The sequence below is a fragment of the Salvelinus fontinalis genome, chromosome 17 (assembly GCF_029448725.1).
Source record: "Salvelinus fontinalis isolate EN_2023a chromosome 17, ASM2944872v1, whole genome shotgun sequence".
Classification (NCBI taxonomy): domain Eukaryota; kingdom Metazoa; phylum Chordata; class Actinopteri; order Salmoniformes; family Salmonidae; genus Salvelinus; species Salvelinus fontinalis.
In genome coordinates, this window is record NC_074681.1 from 20,804,316 (window position 1) to 20,827,117 (window position 22,802).

General features: G+C 45.7%; 2 protein-coding genes across 3 annotated transcripts; one reads left to right on the plus strand and one right to left on the minus strand.

Moving 5' to 3' along the window:
- Positions 1-561: 561 nt before the first annotated feature.
- LOC129813944 (elongation factor 2-like) lies at positions 562-13,400 on the plus strand. Its single transcript, XM_055866602.1, has 14 exons — positions 562-670; positions 2,301-2,515; positions 7,536-7,717; positions 8,009-8,220; positions 8,415-8,593; positions 9,859-9,964; positions 10,113-10,365; positions 10,547-10,742; positions 10,862-10,985; positions 11,149-11,391; positions 11,593-11,946; positions 12,164-12,346; positions 12,470-12,602; positions 12,838-13,400. The coding sequence occupies exons 1-14, from the start codon at positions 668-670 to the stop codon at positions 13,029-13,031; spliced, it is 2,577 nt and encodes an 858-aa protein (XP_055722577.1). The 5' UTR covers positions 562-667; the 3' UTR covers positions 13,032-13,400.
- Positions 13,396-20,704, minus strand: LOC129813945 (BTB/POZ domain-containing protein 2). Of its 2 annotated transcripts, XM_055866605.1 has the most exons (9): positions 20,207-20,704; positions 19,916-20,035; positions 16,743-16,899; positions 16,413-16,518; positions 15,999-16,196; positions 15,690-15,882; positions 15,395-15,482; positions 14,954-15,100; positions 13,396-14,826 (listed from the first exon to the last, which is right to left on the minus strand). In XM_055866605.1, the coding sequence occupies exons 1-9, from the start codon at positions 20,677-20,679 to the stop codon at positions 14,665-14,667; spliced, it is 1,644 nt and encodes a 547-aa protein (XP_055722580.1). In that variant the 5' UTR covers positions 20,680-20,704; the 3' UTR covers positions 13,396-14,664. The 2 variants fall into 2 exon arrangements, with proteins under 2 accessions (XP_055722580.1, XP_055722579.1); XM_055866604.1 differs by having other exon boundaries at positions 15,999-16,518.
- Between the last annotated feature and the right edge of the window lie 2,098 nt (positions 20,705-22,802).

The following is a 22,802-nucleotide window of genomic DNA, read 5'->3' on the forward strand; positions in this document are numbered from 1 at the left end:
CTGACTTCAACTGTACCTCTCAAATACTTTCATGTTTCTGTCGGTACCGATCTTTAAAGATTGTGGAGGGTTGACCATTTTTACAATCTACAATGCAATCAATACCTTATATTGTGCTCCATTCAATAACATGAGATTCTGTGGCTTGATAAAAGATTTCTGGACTAATACTGCCTCCTTGTGGATTCGGGCTTGCATTACATGTCAAAGCCATGTCATAGCACGTCGCACGGCGTTTATCAACGACAACCTGGTCTCATACACTAGACGTAATATAGTAAACATATCCATTTTTAGAATTAGCCACCTAGCGTTAGCGACGGCAAATTAGAATTCATAACATATCAAACGTTTCGGGAAATTCCAAACATATTGTACAAATCTCAATTCGTAACATATCATGCGACGGGTAAATCAAAAATATGATGCGAAATGGATTAATACACATCATACGAAACATAACATATCACAATAATTATAAGAATATTCAGATTTACATTTACTATGTTACGTCTTCCCCTGAGTCCACGTTGCAGCGGAACGTGAAGTGATATAAAGCAGCGTAAGGTGTCATAAGCGTTCTCTTTCCTGCCTATCCTTGGTCGAGGAAGGCGGTGTATTCGCAGTGTTAATTTTACCAAAAGTTTATCTACAAACATCAGGCAAAATGGTAAGTTGATTTTGAATTGTTTTGCTATGATTCGGTGGACCGGAGATTCAGTGTTGTCCATGGGTAAAGAGTTGTAGACCTCCTTCCACATTGCCGGTGGCCAGTTGAAAGGAACCGGGCCGGGTGAAGCAGCCTCCTGTGCACCCAAGATGGATGCTCCCTGTTTGAACTGCATGACGATGTTTAGAGAACCGCGGCGGACATAACTAAATTAACCCCCAAATGAGATTTTATGATTTTACAGTTACCATTTTTCTCCATATAATTTCGTTTAAGGAATATAGTGGCTGTTTGTATCTACGCAGATGTCAAATATTGGTTTTTACTATCAAACTAACCGTCTTTAGGGGTTTTATAACTGGGCCCGCCCAGTTAACTCTAGGCCAGGGTTTCCCAAACTCAGTTCTCGGGACCTTAAGGGGTGCACGTTTTGGATTTTGCGAGATGGCACTACAACAGCTGACTCAACTAATCATCAAGCGTTTTAAAATTTATCAGCTGTGTAGTGTTAGGGCAAAAACCAAAACGTGCACCCCTTCGGGTCCCGATGTCGACGACCGAGTTTGGGAAACGCTGCTCTAGGTGTCACCCGCTATAATTTTTTTGTGGGTAATACTTTGTTTTTGACCACAAACGTTATAGCTAGTCACTGTTTGACAAGGGTCATTGGCAACCTCGATATTCAAAACCGTTGGTAATGGTAGCAAACTGGCCCATATGTCAATTCTAGTGTGGCGCTAGATAGCTAACGCGCAATTTTGTTGTATACGTTGGCAGTTAAACGCCAGTTATTGGGTCCAGGGTGGCATGACTTCTAGTTAGGTCGTTATGTGGTGGATTGCTCAAATTTAGGCCAACAAGTACAGCGTGATGCAGTTGTGCAAAATGGGCAGTTCCCAAGTAGCGTGCGTCACCGCTTATATCAAAAAGGCCTCTACTCAAGTCTAGGGCGGCGTATGCGCCAACGCTGGCTGGTTCAACTCAAAGAATCATCTCTTCGCCTTCATCAACAGAATAGGACTGCCACGACTACATGAGTCATCGAGCCAGCTGCCGATATAGCTAGATTTAAAAACAGATTATTCTTTATTGGTCAAATACACGGCATATTGGCTGCTGGTGTTCCCTCCCTTAAATTGTCTGTGTTGAATTCGTCAGACTACTGCAGGCTACTATCATGTCACCAGCCAAGATGGATAACATATCACCTCACCCCATTTGAACAGAAGACTAGGCCTAATGCAGAAATCAGCATCCCTTTTCTGATGTGCCTTATAAAAGAGCTAGGTCATCAATGCATTGTAGCCCCTTTCTCCTCTAGCTAGATGGGGTTATCAAAGATGTTTACGTGCTTCTATAGGACAGTCAGTCCATCATAGCTCATTTCTCTTTCTGTGTTGCCTTTTATTGCTCTAAGGTTTTTGACCAGGGTTGCTGCTGTTAAGAAATGTCAAATGCATTTAATCACGTACATATAGTCGACTTGAATATTCACTTAGTGGTGCACTGATGTTAATGGGAGAGTAAGTGGGAGTTGGTTTGCCCCAAATTTAATTTATCCAGTTTAGTTATCAAGACTAGGAACAGATTCTCTTTTACCGTATTCTGATTATGTGGATCTTTGTCTCAGGTGAACTTCACAGTGGACCAGATCCGTGCCATCATGGACAAGAAATCCAACATCCGTAACATGTCGGTGATCGCTCACGTGGACCACGGCAAGTCCACGCTGACCGACTCCCTGGTGTCTAAAGCCGGGATCATCGCGGGGTCTCGCGCCGGAGAGACACGCTTCACAGACACTCGCAAAGACGAGCAGGAGCGCTGTATTACCATCAAGTCCACGTAAGTGTTCATTCTGTTGCAAAATGTTTTACAACAAAAAAATAGGTTTCTTATTGAAGTTCCGGTAGTCCCTCTGTCTAGTTGCCTCCCTTTCATTGTGATTGAATACAACCCAGGAGTGCCTGTTTGAATCTCATGTATGTTGCTTGGGGGGTGAAGAGCTTAAAGTTAAAATTGTTAGCGTTCACTGGAATTACATTTACATTACATTTAAGTCATTTAGCAGACGCTCTTATCCAGAGCGACTTACAAATTGGTGCATTCACCTAATGACATCCAGTGGAACAGCCACTTTACAATAGTGCATCTACATCTTTTAAGGGGGGGGGGGGGGGGCAGAAGGATTGCTTTATCCTATCCTAGGTATTCCTTGAAGAGGTGGGGTTTCAGGTGTCTCCGGAAGGTGGTGATTGACTCCGCTGTCCTGGCGTCGTGAGGGAGTTTGTTCCACCATTGGGGTGCCAGAGCAGCGAACAGTTTTGATTGGGCTGAGCGGGAACTGTACTTCCTCAGTGGTAGGGAGGCGAGCAGGCCAGAGGTGGATGAACGCAGTGCCCTTGTTTGGGTGTAGGGCCTGATCAGAGCCTGAAGGTACTGAGGTGCCGTTCCCCTCACAGCTCCGTAGGCAAGCACCATGGTCTTGTAGCGGATGCGAGCTTCAACTGGAAGCCAGTGGAGAGAGCGGAGGAGCGGGGTGACGTGAGAGAACTTGGGAAGGTTGAACACCAGACGGGCTGCGGCGTTCTGGATGAGTTGTAGGGGTTTGATGGCACAGGCAGGGAGCCCAGCCAACAGCGAGTTGCAGTAATCCAGACGGGAGATGACAAGTGCCTGGATTAGGACCTGCGCCGCTTCCTGTGTGAGGCAGGGTCGTACTCTGCGGATGTTGTAGAGCATGAACCTACAGGAACGGGCCACCGCCTTGATGTTAGTTGAGAACGACAGGGTGTTGTCCAGGATCACGCCAAGGTTCTTAGCGCTCTGGGAGGAGGACACAATGGAGTTGTCAACCGTGATGGCGAGATCATGGAACGGGCAGTCCTTCCCCGGGAGGAAGAGCAGCTCCGTCTTGCCGAGGTTCAGCTTGAGGTGGTGATCCGTCATCCACACTGATATGTCTGCCAGACATGCAGAGATGCGATTCGCCACCTGGTCATCAGAAGGGGGAAAGGAGAAGATTAGTTGTGTGTCGTCTGCATAGCAATGATAGGAGAGACCATGTGAGGTTATGACAGAGCCAAGTGACTTGGTGTATAGCGAGAATAGGAGAGGGCCTAGAACAGAGCCCTGGGGGACACCAGTGGTGAGAGCGCGTGGTGAGGAGACAGATTCTCGCCACGCCACCTGGTAGGAGCGACCTGTCAGGTAGGACGCAATCCAAGCGTGGGCCGCGCCGGAGATGCCCAACTCGGAGAGGGTGGAGAGGAGGATCTGATGGTTCACAGTATCGAAGGCAGCCGATAGGTCTAGAAGGATGAGAGCAGAGGAAAGAGAGTTAGCTTTAGCAGTGCGGAGCGCCTCCGTGATACAGAGAAGAGCAGTCTCAGTTGAGTGACTAGTCTTGAAACCTGACTGATTTGGATCAAGAAGGTCATTCTGAGAGAGATAGCAGGAGAGCTGGCCAAGGACGGCACGTTCAAGAGTTTTGGAGAGAAAAGAAAGAAGGGATACTGGTCTGTAGTTGTTGACATCGGAGGGATCGAGTGTAGGTTTTTTCAGAAGGGGTGCAACTCTCGCTCTCTTGAAGACGGAAGGGACGTAGCCAGCGGTCAGGGATGAGTTGATGAGCGAGGTGAGGTAAGGGAGAAGGTCTCCGGAAATGGTCTGGAGAAGAGAGGAGGGGATAGGGTCAAGCGGGCAGGTTGTTGGGCGGCCGGCCGTCACAAGACGCGAGATTTCATCTGGAGAGAGGGGAGAGAAAGAGGTCAAAGCACAGGGTAGGGCAGTGTGAGCAGAACCAGCGGTGTCGTTTGACTTAGCAAACGAGGATCGGATGTCGTCGACCTTCTTTTCAAAATGGTTGACGAAGTCGTCTGCAGAGAGGGAGGAGGGGGGGGGAGGGGGAGGAGGATTCAGGAGGGAGGAGAAGGTGGCAAAGAGCTTCCTAGGGTTAGAGGCAGATGCTTGGAATTTAGAGTGGTAGAAAGTGGCTTTAGCAGCAGAGACAGAAGAGGAAAATGTAGAGAGGAGGGAGTGAAAGGATGCCAGGTCCGCAGGGAGGCGAGTTTTCCTCCATTTCCGCTCGGCTGCCCGGAGCCCTGTTCTGTGAGCTCGCAATGAGTCGTCGAGCCACGGAGCGGGAGGGGAGGACCGAGCCGGCCTGGAGGATAGGGGACATAGAGAGTCAAAGGATGCAGAAAGGGAGGAGAGGAGGGTTGAGGAGGCAGAATCAGGAGATAGGTTGGAGAAGGTTTGGGCAGAGGGAAGAGATGATAGGATGGAAGAGGAGAGAGTAGCGGGGGAGAGAGAGCGAAGGTTGGGACGGCGCGATACCATCCGAGTAGGGGCAGTGTGGGAAGTGTTGGACGAGAGCGAGAGGGAAAAGGATACAAGGTAGTGGTCGGAGACTTGGAGGGGAGTTGCAATGAGGTTAGTGGAAGAACAGCATCTAGTAAAGATGAGGTCAAGCGTATTGCCTGCCTTGTGAGTAGGGGGGGAAGGTGAGAGGGTGAGGTCAAAAGAGGAGAGGAGTGGAAAGAAGGAGGCAGAGAGGAATGAGTCAAAGGTAGACATGGGGAGGTTAAAGTCACCCAGAACTGTGAGAGGTGAGCCGTCCTCAGGAAAGGAGCTTATCAAGGCATCAAGCTCATTGATGAACTCTCCAAGGGAACCTGGAGGGCGATAAATGATAAGGATGTTAAGCTTGAAAGGGCTGGTAACTGTGACAGCATGGAATTCAAAGGAGGCGATAGACAGATGGGTAAGGGGAGAAAGAGAGAATGACCACTTGGGAGAGATGAGGATCCCGGTGCCACCACCCCGCTGACCAGAAGCTCTCGGGGTGTGCGAGAACACGTGGGCAGACGAAGAGAGAGCAGTAGGAGTAGCAGTGTTATCTGTGGTGAGCCATGTTTCCGTCAGTGCCAAGAAGTCGAGGGACTGGAGGGAGGCATAGGCTGAGATGAGCTCTGCCTTGTTGGCCGCGGATCGGCAGTTCCAGAGGCTACCGGAGACCTGGAACTCCACGTGGGTCGTGCGGGCTGGGACCACCAGGTTAGGGTGGGCGCGGCCACGCGGTGTGAGGCGTTTGTATGGTCTGTGCAGAGAGGAGAGAACAGGGATAGACAGACACATATTTGACAGGCTACAGAAGAGGCTACGCTAAAGCAAAGGAGATTAGAATGACAAGTGGGCTACACGTCTCGAATGTTCAGAAAGTTAAGCTTACGTAGCAAAAAATCAATAAAATTACAAATCTTATTGACTAAAATGATATAGTACTGCTGGCTGGTGAAGTAGCCTGGCTAGCAGTAGCTGCGTTGTTGAAAGTGAAGCTGGCTAGGTGACCTCGACAGTTTCTCTAAATTTCTCTAAACTACACAATTATCATGGATACAAGGACAGCAAAGACAACTAGCTAACACTACGCTAATCAAGTCGTTCCGTTGTAATGTAAGTTTCTACAGTGCTGCTATTCGGTAGAAGTTGGCTAGCTAGCAGTGTTAGCTAGCAGTGTTGGCTAGGTAGGAGGACAGCAGCGCGGCAGGCGAAACTAGCTGGCTAGCTAACCGATAATTACTCAAAGTTACACAATTATCTTAGATACAAAGCTAGCAAAGAAAACTATGTAGCTAGCTAACACTACACAAAACAAGTCGTTCCGTTGTATTGTAATCGTTTCTACAATGCTCTTCGGTGGCAAGCTGGCTAGCTAGCAGTGATGGCTACGTTGCGTTAATTTCGAACGAAAATAGCTCGCTAGCGAACCTCAATAACGACGCAATTATGTTTGATAAAAGACGGCTATGTAGCTAGCTAAGATCAAACAAATCAAACCGTTGTACTGTAATGAAAATGAAAATCAGACCGTTGTACTATAATGAAATGTAATGAAAAGTTATACTACTATTCGGTAGACGGTGGACGTTAGCTAGCTGCTGGGCAGATAGCAGTGGACAACGAGACGACGAAATACGATAATTACGCAGTTATCTTTGATACACAGACGGCTATGTAGCTAGTTAAGAAGAAATTGCTAAGGTTGGACAAATTAAATCGTTGTACTATAATGAAATGTAATGAAAAGTTATAAAAGTTATACTACCTGCAGAGCGAATGCAGAGCGAATGCAGAGCGAATGCAAATGCGACCGCTCGCCCCAAACCGGAATAAATGTGAAAGAGCAAAGTAAATATATATATTTTACTTGAAGAGTGAGTGCTGCCCCTCCATGTGATCTGTTGACTCAGGGTGGCTTCTGAGCACCTTTTCCCATCGCTGTATGATAGGTTGTCATATGCTCTCACACTTTCATTAGGCTGCTGCCCTATGTACATAGTCATGAAACACTGATCACTTTCATAATGTTAACGTACTGGTTAACCGACTTCATAGGTATATATGGTATTCCATTCCAGGCCTATCCTATTGCTGTACATGTACTATTCAGATAAACTACAGTACCAGTCAAAAGTTGGGACACCTACTTAAGGTTTATTAATTTTTTTACTACATTGTAGAATAATAGTGAAGCCATTAACTGTGAAATAACACATGACTCGTGTAGTGGCCAAAAAAGTGATCGTTTTCTATTATCCCTGTCTGCATCCCACAGCTGACTGGGGTGCTTGGTTTCAGACAAACAACCACATTAAAGTATATCATACATTTACATTTAAGTCATTTAGCAGACGCTCTTATCCAGAGCGACTTACAAGTAAATACATTCATACTTTTTTTATACTGGCCCCCCGTGGGAATCGAACCCACAACCCTGGCGTTGCAAGCGCCGTGCTCTACCAACTGAGCTACACGGGACCACACATAATTAACCTGTTCTCTCTACCCTCGCTCCTCTCAGGGCCATCTCGATGTACTACGAGCTGGGGGAAAACGACATGGCCTTCATCAAGCAGACTAAGGATGGGCTTGGCTTCCTCATCAACCTGATTGACTCACCGGGCCATGTGGACTTCTCCTCGGAGGTTACAGCTGCCCTTAGGGTCACCGACGGCGCACTGGTGGTGGTCGACTGTGTCTCAGGTACACTCACGGTCTTGTCTCTGTACTTCGGTCTCTTGCTGTTTTGTGTTTCTTTATCCCAGTCGCCTCTCCCACTCTTGATTTTCATGTTCATTGTAGTCATTTAGCGTATGCTCTTATTCAGAGGGACTTACAGGAGCAATTAGGGTTGAGTACCTTGCTCAAGGATATGTCTGCAGATTTTTCACCTAGTCTGCTCAGGGATTCGAACGGCAACCTGTTACTGGCCCAATGCTCGTAACTACTCGGTTAACCTGTTCATCTAACAACTTCTCACTCTCCCATGGTCAGGTGTGTGTGTGCAGACAGAGACTGTGTTGAGGCAGGCCATTGCTGAGCGCATCAAGCCTGTGCTGATGATGAACAAGATGGACCGGGCCCTGCTGGAGCTGCAGCTGGAGCCTGAGGACCTGTTCCAGACCTTCCAGCGCATTGTGGAGAACGTCAACGTCATCATCGCCACCTACGGAGAGGATGAAGCGGGACCAATGGGTGCCATCATGGTGAGACTGGCACGGGTTGTGTCAACAGAGTTCTGTGGTTTAAACGGACGTCTAACATGCTTGTTACACCGCAATGGAGAAACCCATGTCCAGTTGAACTGACAGATGTAAATGAGACTAGTCCCCTAAACTCATCATAGGGAAACATGTTTGACATAACGGATAATGACCTGGCCCTATTTTTCTTCCCTCAGATTGACCCTGTGATTGGTACCGTGGGGTTTGGGTCCGGCCTCCACGGCTGGGCCTTCACTCTAAAGCAGTTTGCTGAGATGTACGTGACAAAGTTCTCTGCCGGCAAAGACACCCAGCTGGGATCAGCAGAGAGGTGTAAGAAGGTGGAGGACATGATGAAGAAGCTGTGGGGAGAGAGGTACATGCACACCCACAGTACATGATGACCTACTACTGTACATGGTCTACACACAGTACATGATGACCTACTACTGTACATAGAAATATTCTGTAAGATGATGTGAGGACATGATGAATAATCTCCGGACAGAGGGAGTATTCATCCGGACAGTACTGGAACAAGATGTGCGTTTAGATGGACAGACCAAAAGATGCGCGCACAAGTGAAGACTCAATGTTGAAATTGCGGGTAGACTGGTACACACTTACTCTGGGTGTGTTCCAGATAGACATTCTCTGTGCAGATTGTCAGATGCGTGTATATATAGATAAATATGCTGTCTGGAGAAGTGTAGCATCTCATGAACCACACCAATGTGAATTAGTAACTATTTCCACAGAGCTGCACTAAATGTATCTGGAATGCACTTTCTCTCTCTCTCTCCCTCTGGGCGCACTTGATTTAAAAACGCCTGTTGTGCTGGTTAGGCGGTGCTTGTACCTTAGGACCAATGAAATGGCTCCAAGGGACAACTCCGCCTACCCCAGTACTTCGGACGAATTCAATTAAGTGTGCCTGTTCTCTCTCGCTTTCTCAATCACACGCACACAGGTGCGGGCGTGGAAATATTGAAAAGTGATTGCAGGTATGTGGCGTGACACAGGCAGCCCCATATGTACAGTGTTTGTCTCTGTATGGAGACCTGAGGAAGACCAAAGGGTTGAAGACACAGTAAACCCATTTGGGAGCCTAAATTGCAGGTGCGCACCCTTCTCCTATGCTGGTAAACAATCTGACGTGTTGCAAATAATTCCTGTTTTGGCTGTTTACGTGTCACGGCTGATTGTAACCTACTATATGTAAATGCTTGCGAGTTCCTGGCTGTAGTAGTGATATGAAGTTAACTGTTGCACTTGTCTTTTTTCCTTGACTCTTAATAGCACTGGTTTTGCAGATGGAAGCTATTTTTGAAGACAGTTTTACCAAAAGGTTTTGTTTGCAAACGGGGTCTAGGTCCATTCGAATTAGTCAGTCAATTCAGGAAGTAAACTAAAATGAAAGTTATAATTATTGAAGGGGTTATTTTCTCAAACCTGATAAGGATAGTTTATTTGAAGTTATTCCATGATTTAAATCACTAAATTGATTTCAATTGGACTGGACCACTACCCTGGTTGCAACTTGGGTTGAATGCACTTTTGAAATGTGCACCGCTCTGTATAAGAGTACTAAATGACTGAACTGTCAATGTGAATGTTAAATGTGTCATGTTCACCTGGTAGGTTTTTTGACCCAGCCACTGGGAAGTTCAGTAAGTCTAACCTTGGCCCTGATGGTAAGAAGCTGCCCCGCACCTTCTCTCAGCTGGTCCTGGACCCCATCTTCAAGGTGACCCCCCCCCCCCAACTGTTTTGATACATAATGCTTTATTTAACTAGTTACATTGCTTAACACCATTAATTGATTATATGTAATTCATTGACCAATAAAATATACATATTTTTATGGTAATTAACTTCTCCCTTCCTCCCTCCAGGTATTTGATGCTGTCATGAATTTCAAGAAGGACGAGACAGCCAAGCTGATAGAGAAGCTGGACATCAAGCTGGACTCCGAGGACAAGGAGAAGGAGGGTAAGCCCCTGTTGAAGGCAGTGATGCGTCGCTGGCTCCCGGCCGGAGAGGCCCTGCTCCAGATGATCACCATCCACCTGCCCTCCCCTGTCACCGCCCAGAAGTACCGCTGTGAGCTGCTCTACGAGGGACCAGGAGACGACGAGGCCGCCATGGGTGAGGGATCTTAACTTCAGCCAGCCCAGTTTACACGCCAAGTCACTTGGCGCTTTGTTTTGATGTCTCACACAACATCCAAAATAAAGTAACCGTCCATGTCAACTAGCAAAGGATTAGACATCACATTTCCTATTTGATATAAAGTCCGGTATCATAATTCTGATTAAAATCTTCTCAGGTATCAAGAACTGCGACCCCAAGGCTCCCCTGATGATGTATATATCTAAGATGGTGCCCACCACAGATAAGGGTCGCTTCTATGCCTTTGGCCGTGTGTTCTCTGGCTGTGTGTCCACCGGCTTGAAGGTGCGCATCATGGGACCAAACTTCACCCCTGGAAAGAAAGAAGATCTCTACATCAAGCCCATCCAGAGGTGTGTTTGGGGCGGGTACCATTTTAGCACAGCAGATGTGTGTGACTTACAACTTTTTTTTAAATTGTGTATATTCTCTTCATCCCTCTCCCATTTGTCTCCTCTCTCTACCATTGTAGGACCATTCTGATGATGGGGCGTTATGTGGAGCCCATTGAGGATGTACCATGTGGGAACATTGTTGGTCTGGTTGGAGTTGACCAGTATCTGATTAAGACTGGGACCATCACCACATTTGAACAGGTGGGTTGTACAGCTCATGTTTTACTATAGCAAAACTCAAGATGGCTTTGACTTTTTATGACTGGAGCGCTCTGGTCAAAAGTAGTGACCAATCTAGGGAATGGGTTGCCATTTTGAACGGACAACGGATGAATATTTCTTACATCATATGCTTGTCCAACAGGCCCACAACATGCGTGTGATGAAGTTCAGCGTCAGCCCTGTGGTCAGAGTGGCTGTGGAGGCCAAGAACCCTGCTGACCTGCCCAAGCTGGTGGAGGGACTGAAGCGTCTGGCCAAGTCTGACCCCATGGTGCAGTGTATCATCGAGGAGTCTGGAGAGCACATCATCGCCGGGGCCGGGGAGCTTCATCTGGAGATCTGTCTCAAGGATCTGGAGGAGGACCACGCTGGCATTCCCCTGAAGGTGAGGGCATAGGGAACAAGATTGTACTCAAGAGGGAGACTACTGTACTTGGAGAAAGCAATGGTGCACTACAGAGGTGATTTTGTGTTCCACTGACAATCTGCGTGTCTTTGCTCTGTTGCCATGGTAAGATGAGTCGTGGAGATATGTGGACTAACTACTGTCCTAACCTGAGTCACAACTCTCTCCTCACCCTTACAGAAATCTGATCCAGTGGTGTCCTACAGGGAGACTGTGTCTGAGGAGTCTGAAGTGATGTGTCTGTCCAAGTCCCCAAACAAGCACAACCGTCTGTACATGCGGGCCAAACCATTCCCCGACGGCCTGGCCGAGGACATCGAGAAGGGGGACGTCAGCCCCCGACAGGAGCTGAAAATCCGCGCCCGTTTCCTGGCTGACAAGTACGAGTGGGACGTGTCGGAGGCCCGTAAGATCTGGTGCTTCGGCCCCGACGGTACCGGACCCAACCTGCTGATGGACGTGACCAAGGGAGTCCAGTACCTGAATGAGATCAAGGACAGCGTTGTGGCTGGCTTCCAGTGGGCTGTCAAGGAGGTGGGTTTGCGTTGAGCTTGATAACCAACTGCTGCATCACAAGTCATTATCCTTGCAAAAGCTAATTGAAGCATTGTAGTTTAAATCTACATTAATGTCTTCAGTTTGTATGTGTAAATAGGTTAGAATCTCCAGTGTAGGCCATGCTGCAGGTACCTAGTTGACTTAGTCATTTCTGTCCTGAGTTGTGACATGCAGTTCCTTCCACCCCCTACAGGGTGTATTGTGCGAGGAAAACATGCGTGCAGTCCGCTTCGACATCCATGACGTGACCCTGCACACAGACGCAATTCACCGCGGTGGTGGACAGATCATCCCCACGGCCCGCAGAGTGCTGTATGCCTGCCAGCTCACCGCCCAGCCACGACTCATGGAGCCGGTCTACCTAGTGGAGATCCAGGTGTGTGTAACTACTTTGCCACTAACCTGACCACTGTCTTAATTTGAATTGTATGCTAGGCTATAAGGGTCTAAATGTGATCAACTATGATGTTTCTGAATAATGCGTTTCTTGTCTCTGCAGTGCCCAGAGCAGGTAGTGGGTGGGATCTACGGTGTGCTGAACAGGAAGCGAGGCCATGTGTTTGAGGAGTCCCAGGTGATGGGCACGCCCATGTTCATCGTCAAGGCCTACCTGCCTGTCAACGAGTCATTTGGTGAGTTAACTCTATCTGGAGCTTACCAGGGACGAATTATGGGAATTGGCATGTCAGTGTACATTTGAAGAAGAAAAAAATACATTAAATCGTGCTGACCCAGCCCTGTGCAGAACATTTATTCTTATCTGATAGGTAATGTCTAGAGGTGCCACATTGAACTCTGACCCAGAGTGTTGGACCACTACTGGCAGACCTCAAACGTTAACTGTTCTTTTCCGTCCCCCGCCCCCAGGGTTCACCGCTGACCTGCGCTCCAACACGGGCGGCCAGGCCTTCCCCCAGTGTGTGTTTGACCACTGGCAGATCCTCCAGGGAGATCCCCAGGACCCCACCACCAAGACTGCCATTGTGGTGGCCGAGACCAGGAAACGCAAGGGGCTGAAAGAGGGCATCCCGGCCCTGGACAACTACCTGGACAAATTGTAAATGTTGTCCTGGTTCCCCCTAGTCACTACAACCCCCCCACCCCACTTGTGTAGATTGAGAATGATTGGGTAGGCATACGCAATATGTGGAAGATTTCACCTAGCCTATCGGAGGGTAACGTGACGCTATTGGCATATTGCTTATGGTATACCTATCCGACCCTTTCAGATGTGCCCAGTGGGAAGGGACTAGGGCTTGGAAGTTAGTGGTTGTCTGACCTTTTTCCCCCCCTTCTATTCCTCCATTGTACGAGTGAGGGATGGGACTGTACAGTGCACTGTGCGCAGTAGCGCTTGCCTAAATGGAAACCTGGTGACATCAATCCAAGGATGGAAATGTCAATCATAATAAAGATGAATAGAAATTGTACATGGAGTGGATGTCTTTATTGGCTTTTGAATGGTCTGAAATAAAGAAAATGGTAACTAGTGATTATGAGTTGATGGTGGATCAGGACAGCCAGAGGATTGTTAGTATATAAATGGTACAATTTTGTTATACAATCATTAATGTGCCAGTAACTATTTGTGTAATGTTCCCTGAATACTTCATTTGACCCATGCAAACATGCTAAAGATCCTTGGCCAGCAGTGTGCATCAAAGTTCAGCTTTAGTGTGATTAAGGCAATGTTTCCTCTTAGCGGGGACTGCATTTGTATGTTCTACTCAGGTGGAAATGACCTACATTTCAATCGGAAGCTGTATATTATGATGGCTTTGGTTAATTTAGTCCATACTTATTTGCACGGCACTGCCTGGAGTCTGATTTAATGGCTTTGGGAAATAAAGATGCTTTTACCTATGGTGAATCTGATGGGGCTGTTTTCCTTCTAAATACCAGAACATTTAAGCCCAAAACTCTCCACAATCAACATTGGCCTTAGACTGCCCTGGGGATTTTAATCTTAAATTTAGAAAAATGAATATTTCCATAATGCAGCTCCAATTTAGTTATTTTTTTGCTCATTGCCAAAGATGGCTATTATGGACCCGACTTTCGTAGTGGTAGCGAGAGCTGAACATCCTGCAGCCGTGCGTAAATCCATGTAGAACAGGCAAATGACATGAGTCCAAAGACAACAGTTTAACCTGATGGTTAAACATTGTCTAAAGATGTTTTTGTGCATCCTAAAGGGCTAGGGACTGGAATTTAAGTCAGGGAAGCATGGTGGGTCACTGATCAATTGGATGGATCCTGATTGGTAGTGTAACAGTAAGTTCGTATATCGGCGTAGCTGGATGCATCTCGCTCCCGGCAGACAGTCCATGTCAAGCTTTCCTCCTTTTCCCAAGTAAGAGTCAATAGTTCTGACCAGTTTATGACTCTTCCCAGTCCGGGTTTTAACCCCAGTCCTCCCTTTCGTCAAAGTAACAAATCAAACAGACCCCTCTCCATGGTCAGTGGAAGGGGAAGTTGAGAGATGGATAAAGACCTTGATCCCTCCCTCTGTGACCTCACCACTCTGACAGAACTGGGTGTGTGGCTTCCACATCCCACAATCCAACCAATCACGTACAATCAGACTAAGGAAGGGCCACGGGTTAGATAGGCAATTGTTACATATTCCATATTCTAACAGGGCCAGAGTCTCTCAGCAGTCCAGTGACCCTGAGCTCGTGAGGTTAGAGGGGACTAGGTGTAGAAGATGACTTCAGGGATCTGTCCGTCCTCTACCGAGGTGCCGTTGTTGTTGCCCGCGGCGTAGCAGAAGGTGAAGCAGGTCTTGGTGCCGGTGGAGGACGACTCGTGAGTCACCTTACGCATTCCCTTGGTCCCATAGTGAGAGTCCGGACCCTGAGAAAGACATGGAGGAAGAGAAGGGAGAGAGAGGGAATCACTGGTTACACAGCCAGAACAGGACCACACCTATCCAGGGAGGAAATAACACCAACCTAAACAAACATGTACAGTAAGCCTGTACCTTGAGTGTGGCGCAGGCTGTGTAGTTGACATTGGGTAGGATCTCCACCGGCTCCTTGAACATGACTCTGAAGGTGTTGGATGAGCCATCACAGCTGAAACCTGTGTCGTTCTGACCCAGCACTGTGTTACTATCTGTGTGAATGATCTGGGACGAGAGAGGGAAACGTTACAGAAACTATCTCCCTGGTCCCATATTCCCATTATAGTGCACTACTATGAGCCCCATTGGCCCTGGTCAAAAGTAGTGCACTATAAAGGGATTAGGGTGCCACTTGGGACGCAAAGGTCACACATTCTACACAAACACACTGCTAATATATATCTATCCACAGGAACGTATATATTGTCATCAATGATTTAGGAGAGACAAATACCAGAGAGGGAAGGGAGTCTTTGTTCCAATGTATTCTGTCTATATAAATCAAATTTGATTGATTGCCTGGATGTTGACTTGGTAGTCTGTGGGGCCGTGTATGGAGCCGTAGAGGCCAAAGCCAACCACGAAGATCCTCCTGTTCACTGAAAACCTGAGAGAAGAAGAGGCAAAATATTAAGAGAGGAGAAAGAGGAATAATAAAACAGGAGAGGAGAAGAGGAATATTAAAACAGGAGAGGAGAAGAGGAATATTAAAACAGCAGAGGGGATAAGAGGGATAGATTATGTCCTCAGGAAATATTTCTGAGATTAACTATCACACACACACAAAGTTAATTTGATCTGTGTGTGTTCTCACCGTATACGGTCACTGGTCCCACTGTAGCCCCAGCGGCTCTCCACCTGTCCGAAGCGTGTGATGCTGCACTCCTTCCCCCGGAGGCAGCAGCGAGGCCGGTCGATGAACTCTACGCGGGGCTTTGGGTTCACCGTGAAGTGAAGGAACAGACTCACCACCTCCCTGTCTGTCAGGATACTGGACTGGGCCGGTCCTGGGTGGAGACACAGCAGGGATAGGAAGACATGTCAGAGTGAGGGAGACTGAGATCGTGAGAGAGACATACAGTGTGCAAAAATGACTGACTGTCTCTCTGTGTGTGTGTGCTACCTGCGGCAAACTCCTCGATAGTCATGAGTGGGAAGCGGATGAGGGTGAGGGCCTTGCCCAGGACCCTGCGTTTGTTCTCTGGGGTGGACTGTAGCTGCTGCCGGTGGGCCTCTGCCTCTGCCCAGCGTACCGCCGCAACAAATAAACACATCTCCCTCACCCCCAGAGTGTCCCGCTCCAGCACAGCCACTAAAGTATCTGAGAGAGGAGGGAGAGAGGGTAGAAAGATGGAGGGAGTGGACAAGAGAGGGAAAGAGAGAAGACAGAGAGGAAGAAGAGAGGGAAGGAAGGGAAGACATAGGAGAAGGGGAAAGAGTGAAAAGGAAAGGAGGGAGAGAGCAATCGTCATGAGACACAAACATTGCCATGCGCATTTCAAGAATGCATTACCATATGTAGAGTGAACTACAATACCCAGATCTATGTCAGTGAAACCCTCAGCTGCTAGCGCATCTCCGGTACTCTTATCGATGTTCTCTAGACACAAGCTGGCAAGCTGGGGCTCATCGAAAAGTCGAGCCTGAAACACACACATCGATCAGAGACTCACAGTAAACAGCAGTTTACTTAACATGAACTGACCAAGAACCTACGCAACTCCTGTTTTGGGACTGACCTATTGATTTGAGCTGTTCAGACAAACTGGAGCAGAGTTATTTTGATACTGGGTCAGGCCACACAATCAGGCACTGGTTGACTTGTTTAGAGAATGCATCCCAGTCAGACAGTACAGTAGTCGCTGACCTGAGTGAGCAGCATGAAGGCATTGTCAGCCCGCAGGTTCTTCTTGAGGAACTCCACACAGTGGGCCTCCAAGGCTGGCACTGCATACTTCTTAGCCGTGTACAGAGTGGTCATCACCGTCTCAGGTCCTATCTGGACCTCATCAGAGTACAGGAACCTGGAGGGGACAAGATTAGATTACTGATAGCAGGGGACCTTAAATCTTAAGGCGTCAGTATGTTGTATTTACTAGGGATCCTGGGGTACATACACATTACGACACATCACACATAAAACAAAAGACATTACATCATATAACACCACTACAGATCTACAATACAGAATGTATAATACCACCATACAACAATATTACAATGTACGTGTGTGTAGAGTGCGTGTGCTAGCCTGTGTGTGCATATGCGTGTCTTGCTTCAGTTCGGCTGGCGGAAGTCGCATAGGCGAACAAGTGTGCTTGCATACTCCCTTAAAAAGACCTTCGTTTAAGAAACGAGAGAAAGGCAGCAATAGTACCGTTTGTCCATTTTGAGACGCCGTAGCCAGTATACACTTCCTCAAAACAGTCTGAATTAATCTAACGCAATAAATCTGTAATTAATTAGACGTTTTTGCCAAGGAGATCTTAGACGCACAATTTTACATCTAGTTAGAATGTTTGGTGCAGTATTTCTCAATGGGGGGAAAAAAGTGCATTATTATCTCTTGTTGAACAACAACAAAAACTTTATTAAAGACTTCCGACAGTTGACCAATCATAGACGAAGGGGCGTATACTTCGGCTCCCGAACTTCAGCTGGCCTTGAGAAAAAAATGTTGTGTGCCCAAACAAAAATGTCATCATAATAAATGCAAACTCTTCCAAACTGTTTCGGCTGGGAAGCATGCGGACATGTGGCCTTTAGAGGACATACGCTTCAAACACACCAACAGCATCATTGCATTTTGGTACACCACAATTACATTCATTTCCAATGAAAACGCTGCGTTTGCGTTGCGTAGCAGAGGCAGTTGCAGTGCGTTTGTTGTAGATTCATCGAACACGTGTCAAACTGTGTGTCAAACTGTATGCGTAAACGGTTTGACAGAAATGGTAGCAGAAGGTGAATGTTGAACTTTTGTTGCATACATATCCAGATGATGCTGCGACTATTTTGCGCAACGACGCTGTCGGTGTGTTGGAAGCATTAAAGGCCCTGCATGGTCAATCCACCATCTGAAGTGGCCATGCAACATTTACTGTGATCCAGCCTCCACAGACGTCAGGGCTTTCATACTTCTTGGGCTTAGCAGAGCACAGCTATTGTTAAGGAAGTTGTCAAGGAAGCGAGTGTGTAAATACAGGATGTACTGCCCCTACCTATGTCAACCAATCATGTCAATATGGGGCTATACAACTTTGAGGCGCACTGCAATGTGGTACAGAGTTTAAGTTGGCGTCTGCATGCCTCCAGAGTAGAGGTCGACCGATTAACCAGAATGGCCGATTAAATCGGGCCGATTTCAAGTTTTCATAACAATCGGAAATCGGTATTTTTGGGCGCCGATTTTTTTTTATTTATTATTTTATTTTTTACACCTTTATTTAACTAGGCAAGTCAGTTAAGAACACATTCTTATTTTCAATGACGGCCTAGGAGGCAGAACGACAGATATTTAACCTTGTCAGCTCGGGGGATCCAATCTTGCATTGATTACAATGCACTCCACGAGGAGCCTGCCTGTTAGCGAATGCAGTAAGCTAAGGTAAGTTGCTAGCTAGCATTAAACTTATCTTATAAAAAACAATCAATCAATGACTGTCATTGCTCCAATGTGTACTTAACCACAAACATCAATGCCTTTCTTAAAATCAATACACAAGTATATATTTTAAACCTGCATATTTAGCTAAAAGAAATCCAGGTTAGCAGACAATATTAACCAGGTGAAATTGTGTCATTTCTCTTGCGTTCATTGCACGCAGAGTCAGGGTATATGCAACAGTCTGGCTCTTTTGCGAACTAATTATGACATAACATTGAAGGTTGTGCAATGTAACAGGAATATTTAGACTCATGGATGCCACCCGTTAGATAAAATACGGAACGGAATAAACGTTTTGTTTTCGAGGTGATATTTTCCAGATTAGTCAAAGGTATATGGTTTAGAGAGAAATAGTCGACGCGTTATAATTCCTGTAATACCTTGCGGCTGAATTTGAAAGGGGTTCCTTCGTTATTTTACCGTTCATGTCTTCCATAGAGAATGTCTTGATCTACTTTCAAATAAGGTCTGTGTTTCGTGCAGGCTTAAACCACCTCGACGTTTTGATACCCGTGTAAATCTCACTAGGATAAGGTAACGTTTGTCAACATATTTTCATAAATCCACTCTACAATTTTTTTTTAATCTTCGCTTATATTTAGCCAATATTGATCAGAGTTACCTTGTCCTATGGATATCTACACAGTTATAAAATTGGCACGGTGATGTAAGCCTACACGAAACACAGACCTTATTTAAGTTAATCTAAAAATATCCTATGGAATAAATGAAGGAACCGCTTTTCAGATTTTTCTAGGTGTCATGGGAATTATGACTCGCACTTTGGTTGTCAATTCTTACCATGCCCATTATTAAAATAGTATTTCCTGCATATAGAAAGTAAAGTTTGTTTTCAACATTCAACACAGGTAACAAACTCTATTTTTATTCAAACAGTTGAGAGTATTTGTCTCCTACGCAGACTCTTCAGTATCATTGTCACTTCAGAGCTGTGTATGTGTGTATTTATGTATTATATTAAGTTAAAATAAGTGTTCATTGTTCATTCAGTATTGTTGCAATTGTCATTATTACAAAAATGTGTAAAATGTGTGTGTATGATATATATTTTTATTTTTTTTAAATAATAAATCGTCCGATTAATCGGTATCGGCTTTTTTGTCCTCCAATAATCGGTATAGTATCGGCATTGAAAAATCATAAACGGTCGACCTCTACTCCAGAGGCTTAGAAATTGCATCACACCCTCTGACCACATTCTCTGATTAAGAAAAAAATGGCTTTAACAGCCTTTGGTGGAACCAATAACCTGGGTTCTGCATACCATATGGCCATAAACTGTCAAATACCTTGGATGGGACCATTTGCGCTATTATGATTGTAACGTCTCTAAACCAGGAAGTACTTCTTACTTCAGTAATGCCAGAAAGGCTGCAGGTTCGACATCTGGCAACTCGATTTCCGTTGAGGTGGTCGCCATACCCCCGTTGAACATGGCATCGAAGACTGCGCTGCCCACAGCGAGAACGAATCTAACCAAAACCAAAGCCATCGTCAAATCAAAACAATGCCTTTCACCACTAACATGATGCATTAAACTCGCTTGGATTAATAAACATGTAAATTATACGAATTTCTTTACTTCTACTAACCATCATTTGTAGACAAACTATAGTAATAAGGAAATGTACGTTCGCGCTTACCTGTGTGCGGGTATTCGTTGCACTCCCATACCTTTCCCCACCAGAAAATGAACGTCACTCAGAACCTCGTTATTGAACAGGAAAGCAAACCGTTCCTTTACGGTGCTTTTCGTCGCCTGCCAGTTGTACACCGGCTCCCGGTAAACCAAAACAGCAGCGGCCGGTGGTGCTGACGCCAGTGAGGAATGGGTTCCTGGTACACTCGCAGCGGAAACATTCGATGCCGTTGCTCCGGAGGCCCCCCTTGCCGCAGCGCTTTGAGCTGACGCTCGCTGAATCGAGTTCTGCACATTCGGTGGAGTTCCAGCTGCAACACCGGCGCTTTCTTCTCCGCCAGGCTCCGACTGCGGGTTGGGGCGCCTTGCAGGCGTAGGCATTGAATAACCACTGTTGCTGGGCTGGCCATTTCCCAAAGGCCCTGGGCCGGGGAAATTTAGGGAGGGAGGCCTGCCGCTGTAGTCCCCAGCAGCCATCTTGAATCTGAAGATCGTGGGAGGGGCGTGACGTATACATAAACGGAACACGGTCGGGTACTTGAACCAGAGGTTGCTTTGTAAAAGATGTTTGCATTTTTGTTATTATATTTGTTTATTAAAAATAAAATATATATATAACAAATAACGAAAAATAAAAAAGAACCATAGGCTCCAGACAGGATGCCTCTAGACCCAGATCCAGGATCAAATGATCATCTCCCCTCCTGACCACAACCAAGGTGGAGGGAAATGTAAAACGGACCCTAGATTATCCAGTAATAAAAACTGAGTGGTTTGAGCCCAAATGCTGAACGCCGTGGTATGTCAGACCGTATACCATAGGTATGACAAAAACAATATTGTACTGTTTTAATTACGTTTGTAACCAGTTTATAATAGCAATAAGGCACCTCTGGGGGTTGTAGTATATAACCCATATACCACGGCTAATGGCTGTATCCAGGCACTCCGCATTGCATCGTTGATAAGAACAGCCCTTAGCCGTGATATATTGGCAATATACCACCAATATATTGGCAATATACCACTGCCCCTCGGGCCTTATAAATATCCGGTATTATGCACTCTACCTTGAACTAGAGAGGGCAATCTCTGAGTGAGCTGTACAGTGCAAAACGTGAGAAAAAAATCCCGTGCCGCCGGATGGCGCTATTATTTCTTACTTCATTTGACAAACGACGTAATAGCGTCATCTGGCGGAAGTAGGGTTACATGAGAAAGTGAGAGATAATCCTCAATTGGTTTAATGATTTGATGTCAGTTGTGTCAAAACAACACATCAGGTAATAAGCCTCGCACTATAGTATGATATGATAACCTACACAAAGTACATTTAAATTGATTGAAAATTAAACGTTTTCAATTAAATTGATTGAATTAAATAAAGCAGTTGTTTCCATGTCTCTGAAGCACTTGATGCATAGATTCAGTTGAGACAGGGGCAGAAACAAACATTATTCTTCCTTTTTTACAAGGATTTACATTTTCTTGGTTTTTCTCTTCAACAAATGACTGAATGTTCAAAAGCAATATACAAATTACATAATTAATTGGCTGATTGGTTGTTTGTCTGAAATTTACAAATTGTCCTGATCCATTGTTTTATTAAGGAAGCAGAGAGAAAAAGGAAATAGTGGCATATCATTTGACTCTTGGAACACAAGGTGTATTAATACTTAGCTATTAAGATTAGGACTCAGAATCAAATGAAGAGTTCAGTCAGTGATACATGAGAAACAAAGAGACATTATAATATGTTTATCAATGTTGAGGTAATAAAGACATTGTTAAAATAAGTGATTAATCTGCTGTGCCAACACATCTCTGGGTCCAGTTTTTCAAAATATATCTTTCTGGATTTCACCTGATTGTATTAATTTCATAGAAATAGAATAGGAGTCCCCATTCTACTAATTCCATTTAATCCTAACTGATAGGCAAAATCCAGATAACTTTTGAAAAACAGACTGTACCACCTTATCCTGAATGACTTCATAATGACTGACCATACAGAGTAGAGCTGTTGCTCCAGACTGCCTCTGACACACATGACCAGAGATACCGTAGAGCTATATGCAGACATGGCTTCATCAATGCAGATTTAGCCGGGGATATATACCTAAACCCCTCTGCCATCTTGTCTTTACAATGTGCTTCTTTATCATATGCACAGTTCAAAATGAAGTGGAATCTTTAAACAATCTTTTCATTTTCACCTGGTGAACAGCAGGTGGCCAGTGATGGTGCTGTGGTGGTTTACATTGTCAAATACCCATGATTTCACACACAGTTGCATGAAGATCACATCTCCCACCTCCAGCAACAGAAATATGAGGGGAACATTTATGAATAGTTTTATAACATGTTTAAAGTTGGGTAACACTTTGCATTACGATTTGATATACCTGTGTAAGAAACTGAGTTTCTCATCTGCAGATCAAAAACAGATTGTTTGCATAAAGTGATCAATGGCTTGAAGATCTAATAGTTTGCATTTACTTGGCTTTTGACACGTTTTCTTTACCTGTGTTTGAATTATAGGCGTTGCTGATGTTTGTGAAGTTTCAGCATTGTAGGGTCATGTGTTTCCTTCTCCTTAT

Excerpts from the sequence above, each read along its gene's own strand:
- LOC129813944 (XM_055866602.1), top strand. Across the intron at positions 11,947-12,163 it reads TCCAGTGGGCTGTCAAGGAG|GGTGTATTGTGCGAGGAAAA; the intron begins GTGGGTTTGCGT and ends CACCCCCTACAG. Across the intron at positions 12,603-12,837 it reads GCCTGTCAACGAGTCATTTG|GGTTCACCGCTGACCTGCGC; the intron begins GTGAGTTAACTC and ends CCCCGCCCCCAG.
- LOC129813945 (XM_055866604.1), bottom strand. The coding sequence starts at position 20,679 with ATGGCTGCTGGGGACTACAGCGGCAGGCCTCCCTCCCTAAATTTCCCC. Across the intron at positions 20,036-20,206 it reads CAACGAATACCCGCACACAG|ATTCGTTCTCGCTGTGGGCA; the intron begins GTAAGCGCGAAC and ends GGTTTTGGTTAG. Across the intron at positions 16,900-19,915 it reads GCCTTTCTGGCATTACTGAA|GTTCCTGTACTCTGATGAGG; the intron begins GTAAGAAGTACT and ends TGTCCCCTCCAG.